Source organism: Carcharodon carcharias, chromosome 14 (assembly GCF_017639515.1).
Source record: "Carcharodon carcharias isolate sCarCar2 chromosome 14, sCarCar2.pri, whole genome shotgun sequence".
Classification (NCBI taxonomy): domain Eukaryota; kingdom Metazoa; phylum Chordata; class Chondrichthyes; order Lamniformes; family Lamnidae; genus Carcharodon; species Carcharodon carcharias.
This window is the reverse complement of record NC_054480.1, coordinates 136,472,816-136,499,509: the sequence shown is the minus strand read 5'-3', so window position 1 is coordinate 136,499,509 and position 26,694 is coordinate 136,472,816. Positions and strand designations below refer to the sequence as shown.

General features: G+C 43.4%; 1 protein-coding gene across 2 annotated transcripts in view; it reads right to left on the bottom strand.

Annotated features, from left to right (window-relative positions):
• Window positions 1-26,694, bottom strand: part of LOC121286962 (TLE family member 5-like) — a 120,523-nt gene that overhangs the window by 66,769 nt on the left and 27,060 nt on the right. For both annotated transcript variants that reach the window (XM_041204313.1, XM_041204312.1), the window contains exons 2-4: window positions 25,920-26,017; window positions 11,931-11,994; window positions 10,156-10,200 (exon numbers count right to left, since the gene is read on the bottom strand). In XM_041204313.1, coding sequence (XP_041060247.1) covers window positions 10,156-10,200; window positions 11,931-11,994; window positions 25,920-26,017 — 207 coding nt within the window. The remainder of the gene's footprint in view (window positions 1-10,155; window positions 10,201-11,930; window positions 11,995-25,919; window positions 26,018-26,694) is intronic.

The following is a 26,694-nucleotide window of genomic DNA, read 5'->3' as shown; positions in this document are numbered from 1 at the left end:
CTCATTTGAAAGATGGCACCTCCGATGGTGCAATGCTCCCTTGGGGCTGCATTGGAGGGTCAGTCCTCATTCTTGTACTTAAGCCCTAGTGTGGGACTTGAACCCAGAACCTTGCGATTCAGAGGCAAGAGTGCTACCAACTGAGACACAGCTGATTGTCGGTCCTAAGCAGTGATTAACCAACATGAAAGTTGATCAGTGTGCTCAGGAGTTTTGTTATTATCCTGTGCTGGTGCCAAATACTCCTTAACCAAAAAAGGCTAGTCTCAATAATAAGACTTGCCAGTGAGTGTTGGTGGGGAATATTACAGTCATGCTCAGTTGTCTACCATGCCTCTTGGCCAAGCACTTGCACTTCCAAGCAGCAAGCAGAGGACTGACCCCTATCCCCAGCTGGCTGGCTGCAGTGCCAACGCTTCTGATCAGGTTTTTATGTGATGCTTCCCATGGTCAAGCAGCACACTAAGATTTCAGGAGTAGAAATTATAAAATGGGCAGCAAGGCATGTTATACATCCTGTCCCGTTTCAGTTCCATTAAAAGAAAAGGGTGAGGTGCAAACCACACAGCCTGTGTTATGGCCAGGACTAACTTCTAGCCCATAATGAATGTACGTATACACACACACACACAAACGCCATGCATACTTAAGAATACTCAAATTGATGAACCATTGCCAAATTAAAAGTTTGCAATTAAAACGCACACCATATAGCGTCAGTTACACATTTTTAGTGTCAATGCCACTTCAACTTGGCTTTTCCACCCCTTCCATCAAAGTTCCATTACTTAACATATTAAAAATATAAGAAACAACTGCAAACGTTGAAAATTTACAACAGCCGATGGAAAATGGTGTAAATACACAGGTCAGTCAGCATCCGTGGATAGAACAGATTAATGTTTCGGGCTTGAGATTCCCTCAGTGCAAAAGCTGTGCAAGACTCTTCGTAGAACTGGGGAGAAAGGGGGAAGGGGGTTGTGGGGAGAAAGGAGAGAAATAACAGATTCGCAGAATAAAAACAGCACAGAAGGAGACCATTCAATCCATCATGCCTGTCCTAGCTTTTTTGAGTTCCCCAATTAGCCCAACTCTCCTGCTCCTTCTGCACAGCCCTGCAAATTTTTCCTTCTGCAAGTTACTGAATCTGCTTCCACCGTCTTTTCAGGTCACAATGCAGATCACAACAACTCAGGTGAATTTTTTTTTTCTTTCAAGTCGCCTTTGGTTCTTTTGCCAATTCCTTTCAATCGGTGTCCTCTTGATTACCAGTCCTCTGCCTCTATCAAAACTCTTCATGACTTTGTACACCTCTATCACATCTCTTAACCTTCTCTGTTCTAAGGACAAGCCCAGCTTCTCCAGTCTTTCCACATCACTGAAGTTCTTCCATCCATGGTACCATTCTAGTAAGTCTCCTCTGCACCCTGACCAAGAACTTCAAATTCTTCTTAAAATGCAACGTCCAGAATTGGACGCAAACTCCAGCAGACATATAATCAGTATGTTTTAAAAAGAGCTAGCATAATTTCTTGCTTTCATACTCAGTGCCTCTAATAAGGCCAAGGATGCCACATACCTTAACCAGCCTTGCCAACTTATTCTACGTGCAAAGGTTTGTGTACATACACCCCATGGTCCCCTGGTTCCTTCAACCTCTGAAATGTACCATTTGGTTCATATTACCTCCTGCCAAAAAGAATCGCTTCACACTTAACTGCATTCGTTTCAGTTGCCATCTCTCCAATCTGTCGCGGACTCTGAACTTCCCTTGCAATCAGGGTCTGTTGTCAATTCTACCCCCACCCTTTTGCTTTCTTCCATCAGCCCTATTAAGGGCTTATCTTTCAGTTCTGCAGAATGTGAATATGTCTTTCCTCTTCACCAATACCCATTGTTTGCCGCATAATTGAGGGAGGGGCAGGATTGGCAGCTCAACATTCCGGGATATAGAATCTTCAGGCGAGTCAGCAGAGGGGGTTAAAGAGGAGGAGGTGTTGCATTATTAGTTAAGGAGTCAGTTACTGCAGTAAGGAGAGATGATATCTTGGAGGGGGCATCGAATGAAGCTTTATGGGTAGAGTTCAGGAATAAAAAAGGGGCAGCCACATTGTTAGGTGTTTATTATAGGCCCCCAGTCAGTGGGAAATTGAGGAGCAAATACATGCACAATTTGTGGAGGTGTATAAAAACGGTAATAGGTTAATTACATTAGGTGATTTCAACTTTCCCAACACTAATTGGGATAGATATAGTGTTAAGGGCTTGGATGGAATGGATTTCTTGAAACGTGTACAGGACAAATTTTTAGGTCAATATGTAGAGTGTCCAACAAGGGACGGCGCATTCATGGACCTAATTCTGGAAAATGAAGCCAGACAGGTGGCTGAGGTGGTGGTGGGGGAGCATTTTAGTGACAGTGACCACAACATGGTACAATTTAAGCTTGTTATGGACAAAGAAATAAACAAGTTGCAAAAAAATGTTTTGGATTGGGGGAGAGCGGATTTTAGTAAAATAGGGTAGGAGCTGGCCAAGGTAGACTACTTGAAGGGAAATATACAGAAGAGTAGTCGGGGGGTGGGGTTCAAAAAGGAAATGGGGAGGGTACAGGCTCAATATGTTCCCTCTAGGGTTATAGGAAGGAGTAACAAGCCCAGAGAACCATGGGTGACCAGAGATATTCAGGATACGATGATAAGGAAAGGAGAGGTTTTTAGCAGATACAAGGGGAGCAAATCAGCGGAGGCAATAGTTGAGTACAGGAAGTGCAGGGTGGAGCTTAAGAAAGCAATTAGGAGAGCAAAGAGGGGATATGAGAAAGCTCTGGCTGCTAAAGGTAGGGAAAATCCCAAGATATTCTAGAAGTGTGTCAATGGGAAGAGGATAACCAGGGAAAGAGTGGGGCTCATTAGGGACCAAGGGACAATCTATGGGTGGATCGAGAGGATATTGGTAGAGTGTTGAACGAATACTTCACATCCGTCTTCACTCAAGAGAATGAGGATGAAGGTATGGAACTTGGGGAGAGAGACTGCGAGGTTCTTGAGCAAATTGATATAGGGAGTGACAAGGTATTGGAGATGTTGGCAGGCTTAAAAGTGGATAATCTCCAGGTCCAGACGATTTATGTCCCAGACTGCTGAGGGAGGCAAGGGATGAGATCGCAGGGGTTCTGATACAAATTTTTAATTCCTCTCTGGCCACGGGGGAGGTGCCAGAGGACTGGAGAACAGCTAACGTGGTTCCACTATTTAAGAAGTGTTGTAGGGATAAGCCACGGAACTACAGGCCAGTGAGTCTCACGTCAGTGGTAGGGAAACTATTGGAGAAAGTTCTGAAGGAGAGAATCTCTCTCTACTTGGAGAGGCAAGGTTTGATCAGGGAGAGTCAGCATGGCTTTGTCAGAAGGAGGTCATGCTTAACAAATTTGACTGAATTTTTTGAGGAGGTGACCAGGTGTGTAGATAAGGGTAGTGCAGTTGATGTAGTTTATATGGATTTCAGCCAAGCATTTGACAAGGTCCCACATGGGAGTCTTATAAAGAAGGCAAATGCACATGGGATACAGGGTAATTTGATAAGGTGGATTCAAAATTGGCTTAGTTGTCAGAGGCAGAGGGTGATGACAGAAGGATGCTTTAGTGACTGGAAGCCAGTGTCCAGTGGCATACCACAGGGATCTGTGCTGGGTCCCCTATTATTTGCCACTTATATAAACAACATAGATGACTATGTGGGGGGTAGGATTAGTAAGTTTGCGGATGACACAAAGATTGTCCAGGTGGTTAACAGTGAGGTTGAGTGTCTTGGGCTACAGGAAGATACAGATGGGATGGTCAAATGGGCAGATAAGTGGCAGATGGAATTTAACCCTGAAAAGTGTGAGGTGATACACTTTGGAAGGAGTAATTTGACTAGGAATCATTCAATGAACGGCATGGCACTAGGAAGTTCTGAGGAACAAAGGGACCTTGGCGTGTGTGTCCATAGATCTCTGAAGGCGGGGTGGGCGGGGGGGGCATGTTAGTGGGGTGGTGAAAAATGCATTTGGGACACTTGCCTTTATCAATCGAGGCATAGATTACAAAAATAGGGAGATCATGTTGGAGTTGTATAGAACCTTGGTGAGGCCACAGCTGGAGTATTGTGTACAGTTCTGGTCGCCACATTACAGAAAGGATGCGATTGCACTGGAGGGGGTGCAGAGGAGATTCACCAGGATGTTGCCTGGGTTGAAACATTTAAGTTATGAAGAGAGGTTGGACAGACTTGGGTTGTTTTCATTGGAGCAGAGAAGACTGAGGGGCGACCTGATCGAGGTGTACAAGATTATGAGGAGCATGGACAGGGTAGATAGGGGGCAGCTGTTCCCCTTAGTTGAAGGGTCAGTCACAAGGGGACACAAGTTCAAGGTGAGGGACAGGAGGTTTAGGGGAATGTGAGGAAAATCTTTTTTACCCAGAGGGTGGTGACGGTCTGGAATGTGCTGCCTGGGAGGGTGGTGGAGGCGGGTTGCCTCACATCCTTTAAAAAGTACCTGAATGAGCACTTGGCACGTCATAACATTCAAGGTTATAGGCCAAATGGGATTAGGTAGGTAGGTCAGGTGTTTCTCACATGTCGGTGCAGACTCGATGGGCCGAAAAGCCTCTTCTACACTGTGTGATTCTGTGATAATTCCACCATTGTCTATTTGTTTGAAAATAAATCAAATATACACCTAAAGAAAATAATTAAAAACTTGTATTTAACCAAGTGAGTATAAATTGCTCACATTTCAGCTTTCCAGGCTTGGAATATTGATATAAGAGCATCCCAAATCATGATTACTGTTACCTGCTGAGTTTTTCCAGGTAATTCTGTTTTTGTTTTTGTTTTGGATTTCCAGCATCCGCAGTTTTTTTGTTTTTATCTCTGTGTTTAATTGACTGCCACTGCTCTTAAAGAAATGCCTACCTCCTTGAAGAAGTTCTGTTCTTTTCTGCGACAAGATTTCCGTTCCTCTCTTTTGCCCTGCTCATCTTCCTTGCTTTCCATTTCCCTCCTGGTGTTTGACAAGGTGTTTACTAAAACCCGCTTTCACAGCCATATCTCCTTTCTCAGTGACTGTCTCCATCTCCGACTTACCCCACGTGGATTTCAACTGAAATTTCACCCCTCATGTTTCGAACCCACCCAGGATTACAGGTATCTCCGGGACATAAAACGTTTCTCGGACTGCTGTTCCCGTCACATTCTGAGATCCACACTCAGTGCCATGTGCCGCCATATGAACACACTCGACCTCTCCCTCCAGCAGCACCGCCGTACCCTTTTTCAAAGCTGCGCGTGCCCCCAGTTTCATTTCATCCTTCGGCTCATCCGACGCCTCAACAAGAAACTTTTTCTTTCTCTCAAGTGCTAAGGAACGCAAGCTCCAACAACTCATTGACACCAACACCCATCTAGGACCCTCCACCCCTGCCTGTCCCTCCGTCCCCACCGTTTCTTCCAATCCCAACCCCAGCCGTGTATTCACTATACCCCCTGACCTTCCCCTCTCCGATGCTGAACGTTCAGTGCTCAGCAAAGGACTTAGTTTCATACCCTTACGCCCTCACCTCAATGAATTTCGGGCTCGGCATGATGCTGAACTCTTCTTCCGCTGTCTTCGTCTCCGGGCTCACTTCTTTGGGCAGGAGTCCTCTCCCAGTTCAACGGATCCTTTTACCCATCTCCAATATTCTCCCTCCACCTGGACCCCTCCCTCTGGATTCTTACCTTCTCTTGATCTTTTCATTGAGAACTGTCGGCGCGACATTAGTCGTCTCAATTTCTCTGCTCCTCTCACCCATTCTAACCTGTCTCTCTCTGAACTTACTGCACTCTATTCTCTCAGGTCCAACCCTGACATTGTCATCAAACCCGCTGACAAGGGTGGTGCTGTTGCTGTGTGGCGCACTGACCTCTACCTCGCGGAGGCTGAGCGTCAACTCGCAGACACTTCCTCCTACCTCTCCCTGGACCATGACCCCACCACTGAACATCAAGCCATTGTTTCCAGGACTGTCACTGACCTCATCTCCTCTGGGGATCTCCCTCCCACAGCTTCCAACCTGATAGTCGCCCAACCTCAGACGGCCCACTTCTATCTCCTACCCAAAATCCACAAACAGAACTACCCCGGTAGACCGATCGTCTCAGCTTGCTCCTGCCCCACAGAACTCATTTCTCGTTATCTTGACTCCCTTCTCTCTCCCCTTGTCCAGTCCCTTCCCACCTACATCCGTGATTCCTCTGACACCTTATGTCACATCAACAATTTCCAGTTCCGTGGCCCCAACCGCTTCCTCTTCACCATGGACGTCCAATCCCTCTACACCTCCATCCCCCACCAGGATGGTCTGAGGGCCCTTAGCTTCTTCCTCGAACAGAGGCCCGAACAATCCCCATCCACCACTACTCTCCTCCGTTTGGCTGAACTTGTTCTCACGCTGAACAATTTCTCCTTCAACTCCTCTCACTTCCTCCAAATAAAAGGTGTGGCTATGGGTACCCGCATGGGCCCCAGCTATGCCTGCCTCTTTATTGGGTATGTGGAACATTCCTTGTTCCAGTCCTACTCCGGCCCCCTTCCACAACTCTTTCTCCGGTACATCAATGATTACTTTGGTGCCACTTCATGCTCTCGTCGGGACTTGGAAAAATTTATTAATTTTGCTTCCAATCTCCACCCCTCCATCACGTGGTCCATCTCTGACACTTCCCTTCCCTTCCTTGACCTCTCTGTCTCAATCTCTGGTGATAGACTGTCCACCAATATCCATTACAAACCCACCGACTCCCACAGCTATCTCGACTACAGCTCCTCACACCCCGCTTCCTGTAAGGACTCCATCCCATTCTCTCAGTTCCTTCGCCTCCGTCGCATCTGTTCCGATGATGCTACCTTCAAAAACAGTTCCTCTGACATGTCCTCCTTCTTCCTTAACCGAGGTTTTCCACCCACGGTCGTTGACAGGGCCCTCAACCGTGTCTGGCCCATCTCCCGCGTATCCGCCCTCATGCCTTCTCCTCCCTCCCAGAAACATGATAGGGTCCCCCTTGTCCTCACTTATCACCCCACCAGCCTCCGCATTCAAAGGATCATCCTCCGCCATTTCCGCCAACTCCAGCATGATGCCACCACCAAACACATCTTCCCTTCACCCCCCCTATCGACATTCCGTAGGGATCGCTCCCTCCGGGACACCCTGGTCCACTCCTCCATCACCCCCTACTCCTCAACCCCCTCCTATGGCACCACCCCATGCCCACGCAAAAGATGCAACACCTGCCCCTTCACTTCCTCTCTCCTCACCGTCCAAGGACCCAAACACTCCTTTCAAGTGAAGCAGCATTTCACTTGCATTTCCCCCAACTTAGTCTACTGCATTCGTTGCTCCCAATGTGGTCTCCTCTACATTGGAGAGACCAAACGTAAACTGGGCGACCGCTTTGCAGAACACCTGTGGTCTGTCCGCAAGAATGACCCAAACCTCCCTGTCGCTTGCCATTTTAACACTCCACCCTGCTCTCTTGCCCACATGTCTGTCCTTGGCTTGCTGCATTGTTCCAGTGAAGCCCAACGCAAACTGGAGGAACAACACCTCATCTTCCGACTAGGCACTTTACAGCCTTCCGGACTGAATATTGAATTCAACAACTTTAGGTCGTGAGCTCCCACCCCCATCCCCACCCCCTTTCTGTTTCCCCCTTCCTTTTTTTTTCCAATAAATTATAAAGATTTTCCTTTTCCCACCTATTTCCATTATTTAAAAAAAATAAAAAAAACACCCCCACTAGAGCTATACCTTGAGTGCCCTACCATCCATTCTTAATTAGCACATTCGTTTAGATAATATCACCAACTTTAACACCTATGTGTTCTTTAGTACTATTGTCGTTGACATCTTTTGATGATCTGCTTCTATCACTGCTTGTTTGTCCCTACAACCACACCACCCCCCCTCCACCTCTCTCTCTCTCCGCCCCCCACACACACACCTTAAACCAGCTTATATTTCAACTCTTTCTTGGACTCAAACTCAAGTTCTGTCGAAGGGTCATGAGGACTCGAAACGTCAACTCTTTTCTTCTCCGCCGATGCTGCCAGACCTGCCGAGTTTTTCCAGATAATTCTGTTTTTGTTTTTGTTTTGGATTTCCAGCATCCGCAGTTTTTTTGTTTTTATTACTGTTAATGCTTTTTCAGGGGGTCCACTCTATATTAGTAACCAACAGAGCTTAAAAAGCAGTTCCTTAATCAAACTAAGCTCCTCATGAAAAGCAAAGTCCATTTGGGCTGTTGGTAACAAATGGTGTGGTAAATATTGCACTAAAGTCAATGCATCAATGTGTGATGGGCTTGCTCGAATCTTTAATTCATCACCTCAAACAGCTCCCACCAACCAATATTTCACTTTCCTGTTACACAAAACTCAAAATGCTCTCCACATATGCAACACAGGTTTTGAAAGGATAAGTCTCTGGCTGCATTACTGGGTGTCTGCACAGTGAATGCGGACAGTTATGCGAAAACTTCACCTGCCCACTATCACTCTGCACTGAAATCCCGACTACACTGGCCTTATTAATGTTGCAAATGTCATTGGTAGGGCACATGGTTTGATGGGCGAGGGGGAAACATTTCCAGAGTTGGTCCAATTGGAATGACCAATTGTTCTTAAGGCCCAACAACAGAACTCTGCCATGTTGTCATATTTGCCAATCTTTCCCATGGTCCTAACCTTGCTCAAGCCTAGGAAAGCATAATTTCCAGTGGTCATAAAGCACAATGCTTTCCAAGAGCAGAGTGTGTCCCATGAACTCTTCATGCTGTACTGCTATCTGACAATCTGAAATTTTCTCTTCCCTCTCTACTCTCTGTCCTTCCCCTATACAAACACAAGTGATACGGTCGTCAGAGTACCAAAGGAGATTCTGAAGCACCAAAGCAATGGATCATCCTTCTAGACAAGCTTTGGAATAGCATGAGTCTTATCCAATACATTAGTAACAATATGAAATTTAAGAACATGCACCTTTTGTGCCCTCAAGATGTCCCAAGGCACTTCAACAATAAGATTACTTTTGAAGTACAATCACTGCCATTGTGTAGACAAACACTGCAGCCAATTTACACACAGCAATGCACAACAACCATTAGTGCTGCTGGTTCAAAGAAATTGATGTGGATAAACTGACATGATTAATTATTGCACACTACACTGTATGTGGAATTCAGCTTCCACAACTGTCTCCAGTAGCAACAAGCCTGTAACTGCCAACGCTACAGCCTAAAGTTACACAATTGAAACCACAATCAGCAGGCACAGCCAAGATTTGGAAGGATGCAACCTACCGACACTGCCTCATAGCGCAAGCAGACATAATACAACAAAAATACTATTGAAACACTCACAACCACTGAGCACCATCATAAAAAGGAGCTACCTTATCGCCGTCCTGAAAACTCACGCAAAACCGTTTGTTAAACTGGATTTCCACATCGCAAAAGTTTGGGGGGGGGGGGGGGGGGGGGGGGGGGGGGGGGGGGGGGGGGGTGGTGAGGGGGGTGTGGGGGGCAGTTCTAGGAGAATGGAATTGTAAGCAGCAAACACATTCTACCAGAAACCGGGGAATCTTAAGCACTCCGCTTTTAAGATCCAACACAGTGGGAAATGAGCCCCTAAAAAGATATTAAATCACATTAACGGTTCATTATATAATGTCACATTTGATTTCCTGGAACACGAGTGGAAGGAGAGAGTAAATCATCAAACAATGGATGCACAACTGAAGCCAACGACATTTACTTTTTAAATATTTAATAAAGGTTGAAAGCTCTGAAGCACTATATAAAAAGTAATAACAAACGAGACAGTGCCTATTATTAATTTATCATTCAAATTAATCTGTCAGCATTTCCAATTAAAAAGAGCATTTAATTATTCATTGGTGCATAATTGGAAATTACAAAGAGAAAAGTTCTATTTACAACCAGGCTCAATCATGAAATTTGTCACATTTATGATAGGTCTAATTTCATGGAGAATACGTCGGTTCTGTAAACAGGTCAATGACAAACAATGAGGAATTTGAAAAAAAAAGAGGGGACATGAAAGCCACTTACCTGTTTGTGCATTTCGATGTTCAAGCCATAAGACATTTCGTAATACTGGAAAAAAGTTCAAACCAAGAATAAAATGTTAATGTCTCGCACTCTATTATGGATGAACCCTCAGAAGTTCACACACTCATGTTATGATGATCAAGATATCTATTTCTGATCTCCAATGGTCGCTTAATCATGCACCAAAGCTGACACAATCATCAGTTCGACAAGCAAACGTCACTTTCTTGAAGCCAGATTCCCAAGTGGGAAAAGTGCAATAAAATACAACGATAATGTGAGCCCAATGCCTTTTCTTCAAAAAAAAAGTGAGGGCCGCTCTCACCATTTTCCCTGAAGGCATTAACTCAGATACAGAGCCACTGGCACCGATTACCTTCCAGTATTTATATCCAGGCGGGTATTTAAATTGGACCCTAGACACTCGAGTTTTGGCTGTGGGAACACATCAGTTGATTCCGATTCTGATTGTGTTCCTTGCCAGAACAGCTACAAACATAAACAACCGTGATCAATTTCCCCCTTCTGAACCCAGGTCAGCCAGGACAGGGGCTGTCCTGACTGAGATCAGTAAATACTGTTTGGGCCAGGGATTGAAACAGGATAATGGTCCTAATTGGAATTCTTAGTGGATAGAACAAGCAGAACTTGGAAGAGTACTTAAAATCCAAGTGTTTGTCAGCCCATATGTCCCCATGCACAGAAAGGTGCAAGGAGATGGAAATAAGAGCAGATACATGACCAGACAAAAGGTCATAAGGTCCACCATATTTTCCACATTGAGAATTACACAGGAGAGCAAGATAGTAAACATTCTTCACCTAAATAGGTAAGGCTTTTATTCACTGAAGTTTAGAAGAACGAGGGATGATCTTATCGAAACGTACAAGATTCTGAGGGGGCTTGACAGGGTAGGTGTTGAGATGATGTTTCCACCAGTGGGAGAATCTCGAACTAGGGGACATAGTTTTAAATGAGTGTCCACTTATTCTATAACTGAGATGCGAATGAATTTATTCTCTCAGAGGGTAGTGAATATCTGGAATTCCCAGCCCCAGAAAGTTGTGGAGGCTAGATCACTGAATGTATTTAAAGAGAAGGCAGATAGATTTTTGAAATATCGGGGAGTTGAGGGCTATGAAGAGCTGGCACGAAAGAGGAGTTGAAGCCTGGGGCAAGTCAGCCCATGATCTTATTGAATGGCGGGGCAGGCTTGAGGGGCCGAATGGCCTACTCCTGCTCCTGGTTCTTATGTTATGTTCAATTTTCAGTCCAATGGCTGCACTCTTAACTTGGTAAAGGAATCCTGCTGCTCATCGGACTGACATAAAACACTGCCCATTCTGTCGACAGAAAAGTTAGCAGTGGGTCAGACTTGGGTGTTCAGAGTGTCAGGTTTGAAATGGGTGTATGGAATAAAGAGGGGAGTCTCAGTGAAACTCAATAATTATTCTGGGTAACACAAAAACAGTTGCTGAGCAGGGCCCAGAGATCCAGCCTTGGCTGAAGGGATAGGGGTATCAAGTGTTGCAAATTGATTGGCTGAGAGTTCACGACATTCCAACTACATCTCACTATTTTTTTAAAAATAAGAGGTGGCAACATTGTACAAGATCACATGGTGCTTTACAAAAGCAGAAAGGTTTATAGCTCCTTAATTATTAAGAGGTATTCTCTAGCTACATTTAGACTCCTAAATATCTGCACAATGCGAGGGACAGTCTGGGTGAACTTCAACCACTTCGCAGAGCAGGAATCAAGTGAATAGGCCTTACCATGACATAATGGCGTTGCATTTCTGTCTTTTCACTGGCCAGTTTGTCACATTCCAACTTGAGGCTGTGGTTAAAAATACAAGAGAGGTTTCAAAATGACAAAATTAAAAGCAGATTCTTTATTCTCCTCTTCAAGTTCCATTTCAAATTCAAAGCTCCGTCCCTTCGCACTTGTCCCTGGGGAAATGAAGTCAAAATATTTTACAGTTGCATGTTTTTGTACCATTACCCAATGCATCACACTCCAATGAATTAAAAAAAAATCTACCGCTCTGCCCTCCTGCCAATTCCTGTTGAAATGCAGTGCGCGGGCGCTAGCAGCATGTTTTGTACGAGTCCAGAATGCTTGAGGCCTTTTTGACCATCGGAACTCTCAGTGCTGCCCATTAAAGTCATGGCCCCTCCGCAGCACCAATTGCTGCCATGGTTGTTAATGTTTGGTTGATTAGGTTGTTAAAGGTACACAGGCGATGGGAATTGTTTAAGGCCTCAAAGCACTTATAAAAAGGGGTGTTGCCCCTTTAGAGGGCCATCAGTTTGTTTAATTGGTGAGCTTGTTAATTATTTTAATTTACTGGTCACTCAAAAAAGAGGTATAAAGGAGGATGTGGCTGGGAGGCCGAGTTAGTTGTCAGGAGGCAGAGATCTGTAATGCTGCTTTCTGTGAATAACCCAACTGTCAAGAAAAATATCTGACTTGTTACAGCGTTTCTACTGAACTATCAAAATTATAGTGACCATCTGGGAGAATTCCTGAGGAAATCCCTATGATTGAACACTAACAGGGACATTGGGCAAAATGGCCCATTTCAGTTTGGTAATTTGAAATAACTATACATCAACTGTGCTTTACTTCACTGCAAACCTCCTACTTGCTTCCTCTCCAAATAAGAAAAAATGTAAATATGGCAATTTTTTAGACTTTTGAATCAGGCTCAATAAATATTGAAACCCATTAGAGGATATAACATAACTCCAAGTAGTTACGTTCACCATAGTCATAGTTTTGCCATTGTGAGATTTGAACTCTTGATCTTAGGGTTACAAACCCAGTACCATAACCACTTGGCTATTTAGGCCAAGCCTTCACCATAGTCATCCTGGCATTGTTACAACTGTAAGATTTATAAGATCATGATGTTTTGGAACTGTGTCTTTAATTTAAGGTCAATCGGAGGGAGTCATGTGATCTGTTCTGAATCTTCCTGACAGCAAGCCTGGGGTGGTTAAAGATCTAAGGGAGGCCCAGAATAGAGGGATGGTCCAAGGTGCTCACAGTTGGAGACAATGCAGCAGTCTCCGAATTCAGCGGGGGTAGAAGCCGAGTCTCCCAAAATCCCAGAAAAGTGATGAAAGTATTGGGTTGTAAACCGTTGTGCTTAAAACCGTCCATTTAGTTTCAAGATGAGAGAGAGTTGGAGTCTCAACGATAACTAATCAGCATCTCTAATTGGATACAAGGCCCATGTGATTCTCATCATGGGGAAGGTTGCAGAGTAAGCTATTGTAAAGATCACAGACAGTATTTTGGGAGTGATGTCTGAATCTGGGCGAGAGGGAGCAGCTAGAGGCAAAAACATGTCTCTTATAATTCATCATGCAGGAATGTGGATGCAAGTTCACAATGGATTGAAAAGACCAAATGCATGGGCAGTTAAAAGCTACCTTGGGCGAGGGAGAGACGGGGGAGAGAGAAGGGGAGTTCAGGAAAAGCAAGCCTAACTGTGATATATGGTTCTAAGCTTACAAGTTACTAGGTTCAGAAAGAAAAATATCAGGAAGAAACCCTTGGGTGCCAAGAATCACCTTGGGATTGATTCTGGGAAAATTGAATGTCTACATAAAGGACATGTAAAGTATGCATCTCAAGCGATTTTTTTTTAAGTTGTCTACAAAGCTAATGTTTTAACCATTTGGTACAGTAAATGTCTTAAAACATAAAATCTTGACGTCATTCTTTCAGCTATTAACTAGAAGTTTGAATTTTCCTTTTAAACTTCAGTCTCCCCAGGGATTTCAATAACATTTCAAGGATTATTTAGAGCCCAATTAATATGTTTTATGAAAAGTCGCACCCGCTAACTTCATTTCAATACTGTACCGCTTGCGTGCCAACTTCCACCTGTGCCAGTGGCAGAGATTCCCGAAGCAGGACCCTTGCATAGCTTCCTGAAACCAGAATGTAAACTCAGCTAAGGCTGGCAGACCCGCTCCAAGTTGCAGGACTCAAACCCAACACGTTTGCTTCATGGATACAGCCGGTACAACCAACACAGCAGGTAGCACATTACGAAAGATGGTTCAAATTCAGCGCCTGCCCTTTCTCCTCGACTTGACTTCAAACAGCTCGGGGGTGAGTACTGGGGATCATTGAATGAGGGTCGCCAGACACAGATCAGTGAGGAACAAAAGGGCCTCTGTCCCTTTGGCAGAAAGAATTCTGGACTGCCTGAATCTCTGGCGCGAGATCATTTATATTGACAACAATTGGATGCATCATGAGCTAACAGCCCAGCATCTGACTGAGCATTGCATTGGGCTGTGCTAGTATTACAGCAATATTTCAGTGAGTCACTCTATTCAGAGATACTGAAGAATAAATGGGAATATTTCTCCTGCCAAGTGGGAATGGAAGGCAACAATTCACAAGATGTGATTATATCAAATATTACTTTGAAGTGTCTGTTGAAAGGTCATGAGGACTCGAAGCGTCAACTTTGTTCTTCTCGCCGATGCTGCCAAACCTGCTGAGTTTTTCCAGGTATTTCTGTTATTGTTTTTATTACTTTTTAATTCATTGTCTGTGGAATTAGACTTTTAAAAAGATAGATTTTTTTGAAACGGAATAGTGATTTCAGCCTCATCAAGATAGCTGACTCTAATTTACATTACTTTATGTTGTACATTCTAACCGTATGAAGAGAAGATAGCAAGTCTTCAAAGCCCATCACAGACAATGGCACCTGGGGTTTATGAATAACCTTCCTTCCTGCCCCTTGAACAAGGCATCAATGGAAGCCATCTACAGTATTCAACAGCCGAAAATGAACCGTTCAAAGGTTAATTGCTTGGACAAGATGACCTCGATTTTTAAGGTAGCTCTCCAGATGAGCTAATCAAGTTATAATTGTAATATACAACTATATTCAAATTACTGGCAGTTGGAGAGAGGTCACATGACAAACCACAAGCACATGAGTCTCTGAGAAGAACTAGACCAGCAATTCAGCTGGTTGGATCTCCTGCCCTCCCTCTCCATTCCCAACTAAGAAGCTTGGATCCTATCTACTAATTTGACTCTACAGTAGACAATTTTTTTTAAAGAAAGAATGCAATTCCACACCGTGTCTCCAGAAGGGCAGAAAACCCAGCTACAGTTTTAAACCACCTCGGCACTGAAAGCAAGGCCACTGTATTCGGCCTGCAGCCAGTGGAGACTACAAGCTACGAACTGTGAACTTTACTTTCTTACGGACTCTAATTTGGTGAATCTATCCTCTCCTACTCGGATGCGTGTGTGTCTGAGTCTATAGGCTCCTAATTCTACACTGTCTGGCCAGGCAAAAACAGCCTCTCAGCATCCATCTGGTCTCACTCTTCCAATCTCTGGAGAGGTGATGGTGTAGTGGTATTGTCGCTGCACTGGTATTCTGGAGACCCAGGGTAATGCTCTGGGGACCTGGGTTTGAATCCCACCACAGTAGGTGTCGATATTTGAATTCAATAAAAATCTGGAATTAAAAATCTAATAACAACCATTGCCGATTCACAAATGCCCTTTAGGGAAGGAAATCTGTTGCCCTTACCTGGTCTGGCCTACGTGTGACTCCAAGCCCACAGCAATGTGGTTTACTCTTAAATGCCCCTGGACGAGGGCAACTATGAATGGGCAATAAATGCTGGGCCAGCCAACGAAGCCCTCGTCCCATAAACGAAAAAAAAAATAGGCCTATTCTCATAGTACAACCCTCTCATCCCAGGAATCAATCCAATGAACCTTTGTTGCACACCCTCCAAGGCAAGGCAAGTATACCCTTCTTTACAGAGATAAAAACAAAAAAACTGCGGATGCTGGAAATCCAAAACAAAAACAGAATTACCTGGAAAAACTCAGCAGGTCTGGCAGCATCGGCGGAGAAGAAAAGAGTTGACGTTTCGAGTCCTCATGACCCTTCGACAGAACTCAAGTTCTGTCGAAGGATCATGAGGACTCGAAACGTCAACTCTTTTCTTCTCCGCCGATGCTGCCAGACCTGCTGAGTTTTTCCAGGTAATTCTGTTTTTGTTTTAAACCCTTCTTTACATTCAAAGACCAAAACTGTGCACAGTGCTCCAGGTATAATTGCAACAACCTACAACCTTCTGATCCAGAGGCAAGATTTCTATCAGCTAGGTCTTAAATCAGAACAGCCAAGATGATTTTATTAGAAAAAGATACTCCCTGGAATACAAAATCGAGACACTTTTATACACTTAGCAGATGTCTCAATAAGAGACAATACGCCCTTTTGATAATAACCAGTCTCTGGGAAATGAAGCAATGATGGAACGGACATTCTGAACAGGTCTATGTTCCTTAGCTTCAGAGCCATGGTTTACTCTGCACAATCTCAGCTTATTGTAGCTTGGAGACTCATTTTTAAGAAAAATATGCCTGGTGTTCGTCTTAAAGCAACAGCATCCCTTTTTGTGTCAGCTTGTGAATCTGTCTCGGGTCTCTCTCCACATAGGACTTGTACCCCATGGGTAAAACGGCAAAGGTTGGGGGTGGGGGGGGGGGGGGGTGGGTGGGAGTTGAAGTGGAGGCAAGCAAACTTTTTTTCTTAAGAAAGGGATTGCAGTTACTTTCTCATAAGATGTTCAAGTGGGGCTGGGGAGGCTAAAGTAAAGCATAAACACCAGCGTAGATCAGCTAGGCTGAAGGGCTTGTTTCTGTGTTGTGAAATCTACGTAATTATGTCACAAACATCATACCCCAAAACAAAACATAGACTAAAATGATGTGAAAAGGATCAGCAATCAGCACAAGCAATCCTGCATGGCTCAATTAATTTTTAAAATCTAATTATTAAAACACACACGCACAAATTTTTGACTGCAGCACTTGCGTTAATAAATTATCAAAGAGGTCAGAAGCCTGCGATGATCTTACTGACAGATATGCAGACAGGCCAGCATTAATGACAGATTTCAGATAACAATCACAGCAGAACGCTCATACATACAAACAACTCAGCACGTGAGATATTGTTAACATTGTAGGCCCGGCGTTCAGAATGCCTGCCAAAACAAGGAGCACATCTTCAATGCCGAGCTCAAAAGCAAAAGGAATGCCACCACCTGAATGGCAGGTTAGATCCACTGTGATTTCAGTCCCTAACCTCCCAGCATCTAAACCGGGGCAGGGAGCCCACGGCCAGGGGACCGGACCTGGCCCAGTGCTCAATTTCATCCGGCCTGCAAGATTTCTAAAATTAAAATTAGCTCAAATGTTTTAAGTAGAATCTAAATATGGTACTAGATCTTTCTATTGCCGAAATGACTTTGTTTTTTTCTGTTGCCTCAGACGTTATTTTTTGTGAGATGTGTACAAGCTCATCATGACAGCACGGCTGCTTGTTTGTCCCTCTAACTGACCATGATGGTGAGTGAAAACAATCAAGTCCCGGGTGAAATTAAGGACACTATTTAGACTTTTGGGTTGGGAAACTTGCCATCCAATTTAAACAAAAGGATGACACTAGGAATGTTGAGAAACATCTTTGACTATGGTTGCTGTTCTGTGCGAAGAGCTCAAAGCAGCAGATTGCAAGTTGACAATGCAGTTTTATATACTAAAGCTCCATCCACACATGTGCACGTGTGTGTGTGTGTGTGTGTGTGTGGCCCACCAATGATTTTGTCTATGTGTGAATGGCTCGTGATAAGAAAAAGGTTCCACACCCTAATCTAAACACTTGCAATCTTCCCCAGATGGATTACACAATGCTACGTGGACAGGGTGAGGGACTTAAATCAAAAATAGATTGAATCTCTCTCAACTTAACTGACTCTTGTTTTTAGGTGATACTCCGATGAAGTAGTCCCATTCCTTAGTGTGCATACAATCACCTTGCTCTCATCTTTGGGGTAACCTGTCAGAGACCTGCCCAGGAAATATCCCACCACAAAACTATTGTGTGCCCCAATGCAATTGCAAGCAGCAACTCCACCTGTAAAATTGTTCTTGGGATTGGTGGTGTGGGTGGGGAGGGGGGTTAATGATGATGATGGTGATAGCAAAGCTCCCTGAACCGAGCTAATGGTCTTGGGCTTTCACCATGCAGAAAAAGGAAAGGTGGTCAGATCAATCATCAGCTTGGTCAAGACAAGACACCATTGTTAAAACCAAGCAAACTGATGCAATGAATCTGCTCAGCATAGTTCACGTGGTACATGAACAGGCATTAATTGAGCAAGGCGTGTTAGTCAGAATACTTCTCTGGATAATGGAATTTTAACATCTGCCCTCTCATCCAAAGGACGATCAGGATATTTATTGCTACTAGTCTCTTAGTTTGTCTCTTGATTTTGGATCGAATATGGGGGACACATGATTACCAACTTGTGCATATATATGCATACATGCACAAAAATAAATCACCAACTGCACCCCATGTTTCTCAACCTCAGCTAAATCCAGGTCTACAACAGCATTCACTACTTTAATGAAATGCCGGTCTACAGGTACATCTGTTTTGACCTTGGAATAGCTGTGCGAACTAGGCTGCTAACTATGCATAACCAACAACTGGAGGAGAGGAGTATTTAAGTGGCTGTTATATTTGCCATTAAGTGGCAGTGTCTCTTTGGCCTCTTTTGCAAATATAGTCATGCGCACGGTGTCTGTGACAATCCGTAGACACTTCTGCTGCAATGGATGAATATCAAGTTTCGCTCAAATATCAACCCAACAAGCTAAAAATGTTTAAAATGCCATAACCAGGGGTATTGATTTTCATCAAATACTTTAGCAAATGGACTGCATCAGCACTGCTGATGACCTTATCGGACTAGGTTTTTCCCCCAGGTATTAATTTGAGAAAATGCAAACATGTGTAAACAGTGCCACAACATAGATAGTAAGCATTTAGGCACTGTGGGGCAATTTTACCTTCACTGACTGGGCTTAACCTGACAGTGCCCACTCATTATGGAACCCGCCCGATTATTATCCTGACAGATTACCAGCCAGGTGGTGCTGAAGGTGATAATTGTCTGTATTCAGCTGTGAACTCAGCACTTCTCCCATTTAAAAATGGATGCCTAGAAATCTTGCAATTTTTTTTTGCTATTAATTAAAAAGGAGCTTTCAGTTCGTTAAGGTATGGTTACAGACCAACCATGAATTCATACAGAATTGTGTGGGGCGGAGAGGTAGATAACCAAGTAGGTCAGAAGTGGAAACATTTTGCCTGCCTCTGGTTCAGGTTCCTCCTCACTGTAGATTGTATCTGTAATTATTTTGCAGCAGTGGAATGTGCCTAACTGATACTTGGAATGGTTGTGTTTGGTCTAATAAATACACAGTAACATTAACTGCTTTAATAATCATCTCTGCACCAGCTTGCTTTGCTTAAAGAAAATTCAACTTGTATTTATATGGCGTCTTTAACATTGTAAAACATCTCAAGGTCCCTCATGGGAGCACTTTCAAACAAAATGTGACGCCGAGCCACACAAGGTGATATTAGAACAGATGGCCAAAAGCTTGGTCAGAGTTCAGTTCTAAGGAGGAAAGAGAGATAGAGGGACAGAGGGGTTTAGGCAGGGAATCCCAGAGTCTAGGACCTAGCAGCTGAAGGCACAGCTGCCAAATTTTTTTTTAATTCACTCATGGAATGTGGACATCGCCACCAGGCCAGCATTTATTGCCCATCCCTAGTTGCCCTTGAGAAGGTGGTGGTGAGCTGCCTTCTTGCACTGCTGCAGTCCATGTGGTGTAGGTACACCCACAGTGCTGCTAGGGAGGGAGTTCCAGGATTTTGACCCAGCGACAGTGATGTTTCCAAGTCAGGATGGTGAGTGTCTTGGAGGGGAACTTCCAGGTGGTGGTGTTGCCACCTCTCTGCTGCCCTTGTCCTTCTCGATGGTAGAGGTTGTGGGTTTGGAAGATGCTGCCTAGGGAGCCTTGGCGACTACCAATAGTGGAGTCATGGAAACTGTGCGGTGCACAAGAGGCCAGGATTGGAGAGAGACAGAGATCTGGGAGGGCTGGAGGAGGTTACAGGCATAAGGGAAGGTTTAGGCCAAGGACAACGAAAACATGGATGAGCATTTTAAAATCAAGATGCCTCTCCACTGGGAACCCCGATAAGAGGTCAGCAAGCAGAAAGGTGATGGGTGAATGGGTCTTGGTGCAGCTTAGGACAAAGGCAGCAGTGTTTTGGATGACAAGTCTATGGAGCCGCAGAATTCTATTTTGGACATATTCACAAATCTGAACATGAATCACTGAACTATTGATCTGTACTCGGAACTTTCAATTGCCACTTCTGAGAGACAGTGCAACATGTGTTAAGAGGAAATGATTGCAAGTACACAAAGGATATTCATGGTTTAGGAGGCACTACTCACAGCTGAAAGCAGGAGCTGCAATTGGCAGAAGGGTCACATGCTGTAGCTATGTTTCCTGCTGTCTCCTGGGAATGCAGTCGGCCCTTTATTTTTTAACATGCACTTGGCAAAATGACACAAGGATCTTTATTTTAAGGCCCAAGCACGAAATCTAGGCTGACGCCAAGTGCAGCACCGAGGAAGTGTTGGACTGTTTTCGATGTGACATTAAACCCTCTCAGGTGGATGTCAAAAGATCCCTGGCACTATCTGGGAGAGAATAGGAGTTCTCCCTGGCGTCCAAGCCAATACTGATTCCACAACCAACATCATTAAAATGATGAAGAGTCATACGGACTCGAAACGTTAACTGTATTCGTCTCCGCAGACGCAGTCAGACCTGCTGAGTTTTTCCAGCTATTTTTGTTTTTGTTTCAGATTTCCAGCATCCGCAGTATTTTGCTTTTATCATTAAATTGATTACCTGATCATTTATTTTATTGCTGTGTGGGATCTTGCTGTGCAGAAATTAGCGTAACAGCGGCTACACTTAATTTGCTCTAGAGTAAGGCAAGTCATCCGGAGGTCATGAAAGGCTTTATATAAATGCAAGTTTTCCTTTATCATATAAAATGCAGGACCCATGAAGACAACAGTAATTATTGATAAATGTCTGTGAACGAAATCTGATTATTAGAAGAATCTATTCAATCTGTAGCCGATTTCTTTCATCGTCAATGAAGTGATGACCATATTTCTATCCATTCTGCACTGCTGGCCAGTAGCCTCATGTAACATATTATAAAGGGCTCTCAAGAACTCTATTGCCTAGTTTTAGGCAACTTGCAAAACAGCATACATTCTGTATTCCACCATGACCTGAAGCGTATACCTTTTTGTACAATCCCATACTATTATTTACTATTATAGGGAGGGGGGAACCAGTTGAAGCAGGAACTGCACTGCACAAGATCTTGAATTGCAATGGATATATAATTTTTTTGAATAAAAATGTTCACACTTTTCCCAAAGAGTTAAAAACATATAAAATTCTGGAGGGGTTGAGGGCTTAATTTAAATTTTTTTTTTTTTAACAGCTTTCATAGAGTCATTACAGTTCAGACTGCAGTCACTCGGCCCATCAAATCCATGTTGGAATAACAGGGGCTAGACTGATTCGGTGGGTGTGATAAAACATCAACTTAGTTTAAAAAATGCTCAGCGAATGCAGAATATTCCTTGTACTAATCTATGTATTTTCAGAGGGAGTCTATGTCTCCAGAAATGAACCACTCAGCTCAGGGGTTTCAATGCGAATCCTTACTTAAATCAGAAAAAAAGTGTTTTGAAAAATGTCAAGTATGTTGAAATCTGTTGTAATAGGCAGCACCCAGACTGTACTCGACCAGACCGCATTTGCAAAACCCAAAACAAAATGTCTACCGTTAGATGTGATTCTGTAATTGGGCAGAACTTGCTGACCAATCCTGTGTGTTAACAACTACACGAGCAACCAATTTAAGATAATCAATGGCGCTTGCAAAGTGGCTCATTTGCATTTGCTAGAAGAGACATGTGCAGGGACCCATTCCCTGCAAACAAAAGGAATATTTTCAAGCCTTGTGCCTTTTTTGAATTATCTGGGAGCTTGGGGAGCCTATAGTTCCCCACTGCTTTCTCCGCAGTAATACATCAGCCAGAGCTGACTCGCTAACCAATCAGCAGCCTTTTCTCCTGTCGTATAGATTCTTCTGATCGTCTGAAATTTAGCATTCTTGTGTTTGCACTGGTAAGTGCAAGATGAAAAGCTTCAGCGACATGTCTCTCATTTCAACAATGATTAAAGGTGTTAATGTAGAAATAGCTTTACATACGTAAAGCCAATAGGTATGGCATATATTTTAAGAAATCAAGTAGTTCCATTTATATGTATGGATCTTGTAGGCAAATCAGCTTTGCCCCAATTCGCATTCTGCTGTCTCTCAAATTTTGTGCACTGCACAGCTGCATTGAACTTTTTCTGGCTCCGATATCAGTTAAGTGCCTCAATCGCTGTTTGAAAGTGTTAAAATCATGATTATAGTTGCATAGTGATTGGCCTTTTGTTACCAAGTCTGCTAATGAAATCGTATTTATGAAAACACCCTTTTAAAAAAGGTAATTGCCTCATATTTTGTTAGAGCAGTAGCAAAAAGCAAAACCCTTTTCTTAAAGAGGAAAATGTGGACGAATGATCTATTCGGTTAACATCTGATCTTAACACACTATCAATTTACAGTCAGTCAATCTACACGCTGAAGAACTGCACCTACCCCTTAGTTTATTCCAGCTATATCCAGGATGAAAAGGGTCACCCTGGACTGAAGGACGTAGCAGGGAGATTGAGCAGTTAAAATTTCAATTTGTTACTGAAAGCTAAGAAGTAGGCCAGAGTCTTTTTTGCTAGGATTGTTATCAAATTAGAATGGGCCTCACTCCAAAGCCCAACCACTTTTGAATATAACGAGGGGGAAGCCTCCTATTTGGAGGGACATGGTTTATCCCAGTTGATTGGGACACCTGGGTGGCTATTTTCAGTATTAGGCCACATGTCATTGGAGACCCTGAATAGCACAGAAATAGGATTTCCTGCAATTGTGATATTTAGTTTAAAAACAAACTGGAATTTATATTTTACAAAAAAAGCCCACTGTGTGGATTCATGAAAAAGATACGAACCTCATGTCATTTCTCCAAGATATTGTCAATTTATATGTTGCAAAGGCAGCAGGACTGCTAATCAAGCATTACCAACAATACCCAAGAAGATAAAGGTGGCATTCAGGCTGACTTTAAGCCCAACTTGACAGAGGCTCCAAGTCCATCCTGGAGCTGCACTCCCAAGGTACTTTTTAAATAAAACAATGTGCATACTGTAGTACATCAGTCCTTCAAGATTAAAACATTTTGGGTGTTCGGGTCTCAGTTACCTTTTCTTCAACAACGTGTGGCCAATGCTGGTCCTTTCTTAGCAGCCCCGAGAAGTGGCGGTGGGCATTTTTTCTGAACTTTTATAGCAGAGTGGTTTGATTGGCCACTTCACAGAGCATTAGGACACAACCAAGGTATAGGACTGGAGTCACATGTAGTTCAGATTAGGTGGAACTGACAGGTTCCTTTCAAGGACAGGGTTGTTAAAATTCAACTGGCACCATAACTACTACACTAACATCCCCATATACAAGTATGTACAACAACATAGGAACCTAGAAGCAGGAGTAGACCATTCAGCCCATTGAGCCTGCTCCGCCATTCAATATGATCATGGGTGATCATCCATTTCAATGCCTTTTTCCCCACACTATCCCCATACCCCTTGACATCATTGGTATTTATAAATCTGTCAATCTCTGCTTTAAGCATACTTAATGACTGAGCTTCCACAGCCCTCTGGGGTAGAGAATTCCAAAGATTCACAACCCTCTGAGTAAAATAAAACTCCTCATCTCTGTCCTAAGTGGCTTCCCCTTCATTTTGAAACCGTGTCCCCTGGTTCTAGACTCCACAGCCAGGGGAAACAGCTTACCTACATCTACTGTGTCTATCTCTTTAAGTATTTTGCAGGTTTCAATGAGATCATCTTTCATTCTTCAAAACTCTAGAGAATACAGGCCCAGTTTCCCCAAAATCTCTTCAAAGGACAGTCCCATCATCCCAGGAACAAGTCTGGTGAACTTCTGCTGCATTCCCTCTATGGCAATATCCTTCCAAAGGTAAGGGGACCAAAACTGCACACAGTGCTTCAGATGCAGTCTAACCAATGTTCTATACAATTGAAGCAAGACTTCAATACTCTTGTACTCAAATCCTCTTGTGATAAAGGCTAACATACCTTAGCCTTCCTAATTGCTCACTACACCCGCATGTTAACCTTCAGTGGCTTATTAACGAGGACACCCAGGTTCCTTTTGTACATCTACACTTCTTAATCTCACCATTTAAGAAATACCCTGTACATCTGTTACTCCCAAAATGAATAACTTCACATTTTTCCACATTATATTCCATCTGCCATATTCTTGCCCACTCAGTAAGTCTATCCAAATCCTCCCGGAGCCACTTTGCATCTTCCTCACAACACACATTCCCACCCAGCTTTGTCTCATCCTCAAACTTGAAAATACTAGATTCGGTCCCCACGACAGTACTCAGTGTTCCCCCATGATTTGAAAACTCTACTGGGTCAACTGTAAAGAAAATTCTTACACCTCAGTCAGTTGGTAGCTCTTTTATCTCCCAGTCAGAAGGTTGGAGGTTCAAGCTCTACTCCAGAAATTTGGTCTCAATGCATCAAATATGCAACTTTTGGGCAGGGTGTTGGACAAATCTACCCTTTCAGGAGGATGTAAAAGATTCCATGGCACCTTTTCGAGGACAGCTGGAAAGTTTGCCTGGTGGCTCGGTCAATATTTATATCCCTCAAGAATATCGCTAAAACAAAATTCTCTGGTCATTTCTCTCACTGTTGTTCATGTGTAAATTGGCTGCCCACATTCTCCTACATTACAACAGTGCCTACACTTCAAAAGTAATTATATGGCTGTGAAGGGTTTTGGAACATCCATGAAAGGTGTTTTTTTAAATGAAAGATGGTTCAGCCAAAGCTCACTAGATTGGTTCCTGGGATGAAGAGCGTTGTCTTACACTGAGATGCCAAGTAAACTGGGCCTATACTACTGTGGAGTTTAGAAGAATGAGAGGTGATCTCATTGAAACAAGACTCTGGAGGGGCTTGACAGGGTAGATACAGAGGTTGTTTTCTCTGCTTAAAGGATCTGGAACACAGGGCACTGTCTCAGAATACAGCACTGATCATTTAGGATCGTAGGATTGAGATGAGGAGAAATTTCTTCACTAAAAGGGTTGCGAATCTCTGGAATTCTCTGCCCTCGAGGGTTGTGGATGCTCCATGATTGACGATCTTCAAGACTGAGATAGACAGATATTTGGTCTCTCAGGGAATCAAGGGCTAGGAGGGGGTTGAATGGGAAAGTGAAATTGATCCACTATCATATTGAATAGTGGAGCAAGCTCAAGGGACTGAATAGCCTAAATACTCCTGCTCCTGTTCTTATTTCTTTAAGTTCATTCTTGCTTCCTCCTCAGTTTGACAGCACAGTTTGGTGTGACTGGTGTGCACAGGTCCAATGCAGCTGCCTATACCAGACAGCAGTTGCAGCATAAGTTATGACTCAAAAGACTGGCGTTGAGTTTCAAGCATCAATATAAAATTATTGGCATCTTAATGTGCACTAGAGCTTAGCTGGAATGAATTGCAACTTTCACCTTTCAGTGCTGTCATTTATTATCCTAAAGTGAAATGGTTTCCAGTATATGAAAGAGAAATCTCATTACCTGTGATACTGTGCTTGCAGAAACTGAAACTCATCTTTGATTCGATCACAGGAGTCCGAGGTAGTAAACTTCAACTGTTGTGCTGACTGTGATGGAGCCTTTAAAGCAAAAGAAAAAACAAGGAAGTTAATGAAGAGACAAAACAACCTACGATTGAATTAGTCACGCTAACCTGCAAGCGTAGAACAGAGGCACATGTCTGTTCAGGATGATTTCTTCACGGGTATAAAATATTGTAAAAAATGCAGGACAGAATGCTGCTTGAAGACTTGTTGATGCTAGTTGCTTGATTTTCTAGCTTTGAAGGGAAGGTTTTTTGACAAACAGACACTTCATTAACACGCTTGTCAAACATGTCTGGTTTTCCTCAGTCTCTGTATAATATAAGAAATAGGAGGAGACCCTACCGCCCATTGAACCTGTTCTACCATTCTGTATGATCATGGATGATCTTGGGCCTCAACTCCACTTTACCACCCGCTCCCCATATCCCTTCATTCTCTGAGACACCAAATATCTGCCTATCTCAGCCTTAAATATATTCAATGATGCAGCATCCACAAACCTTTGGTGCAGAGAATTCCAAAGATTCACAACCCTTTCATGAAGAAATTTCTCCTCATCTTAGTCCTAAATGATCAGCCCCTTGCTCTGAAACTGTACCCATATTTCTAGATTACCCTGCCAGAGGAAACAACATCTCAGTATCTACCCTGACAAGTCCTTTCATTATCTTGACTATTTCAATGAGAGCACCTCTCATTCCATTAAATTC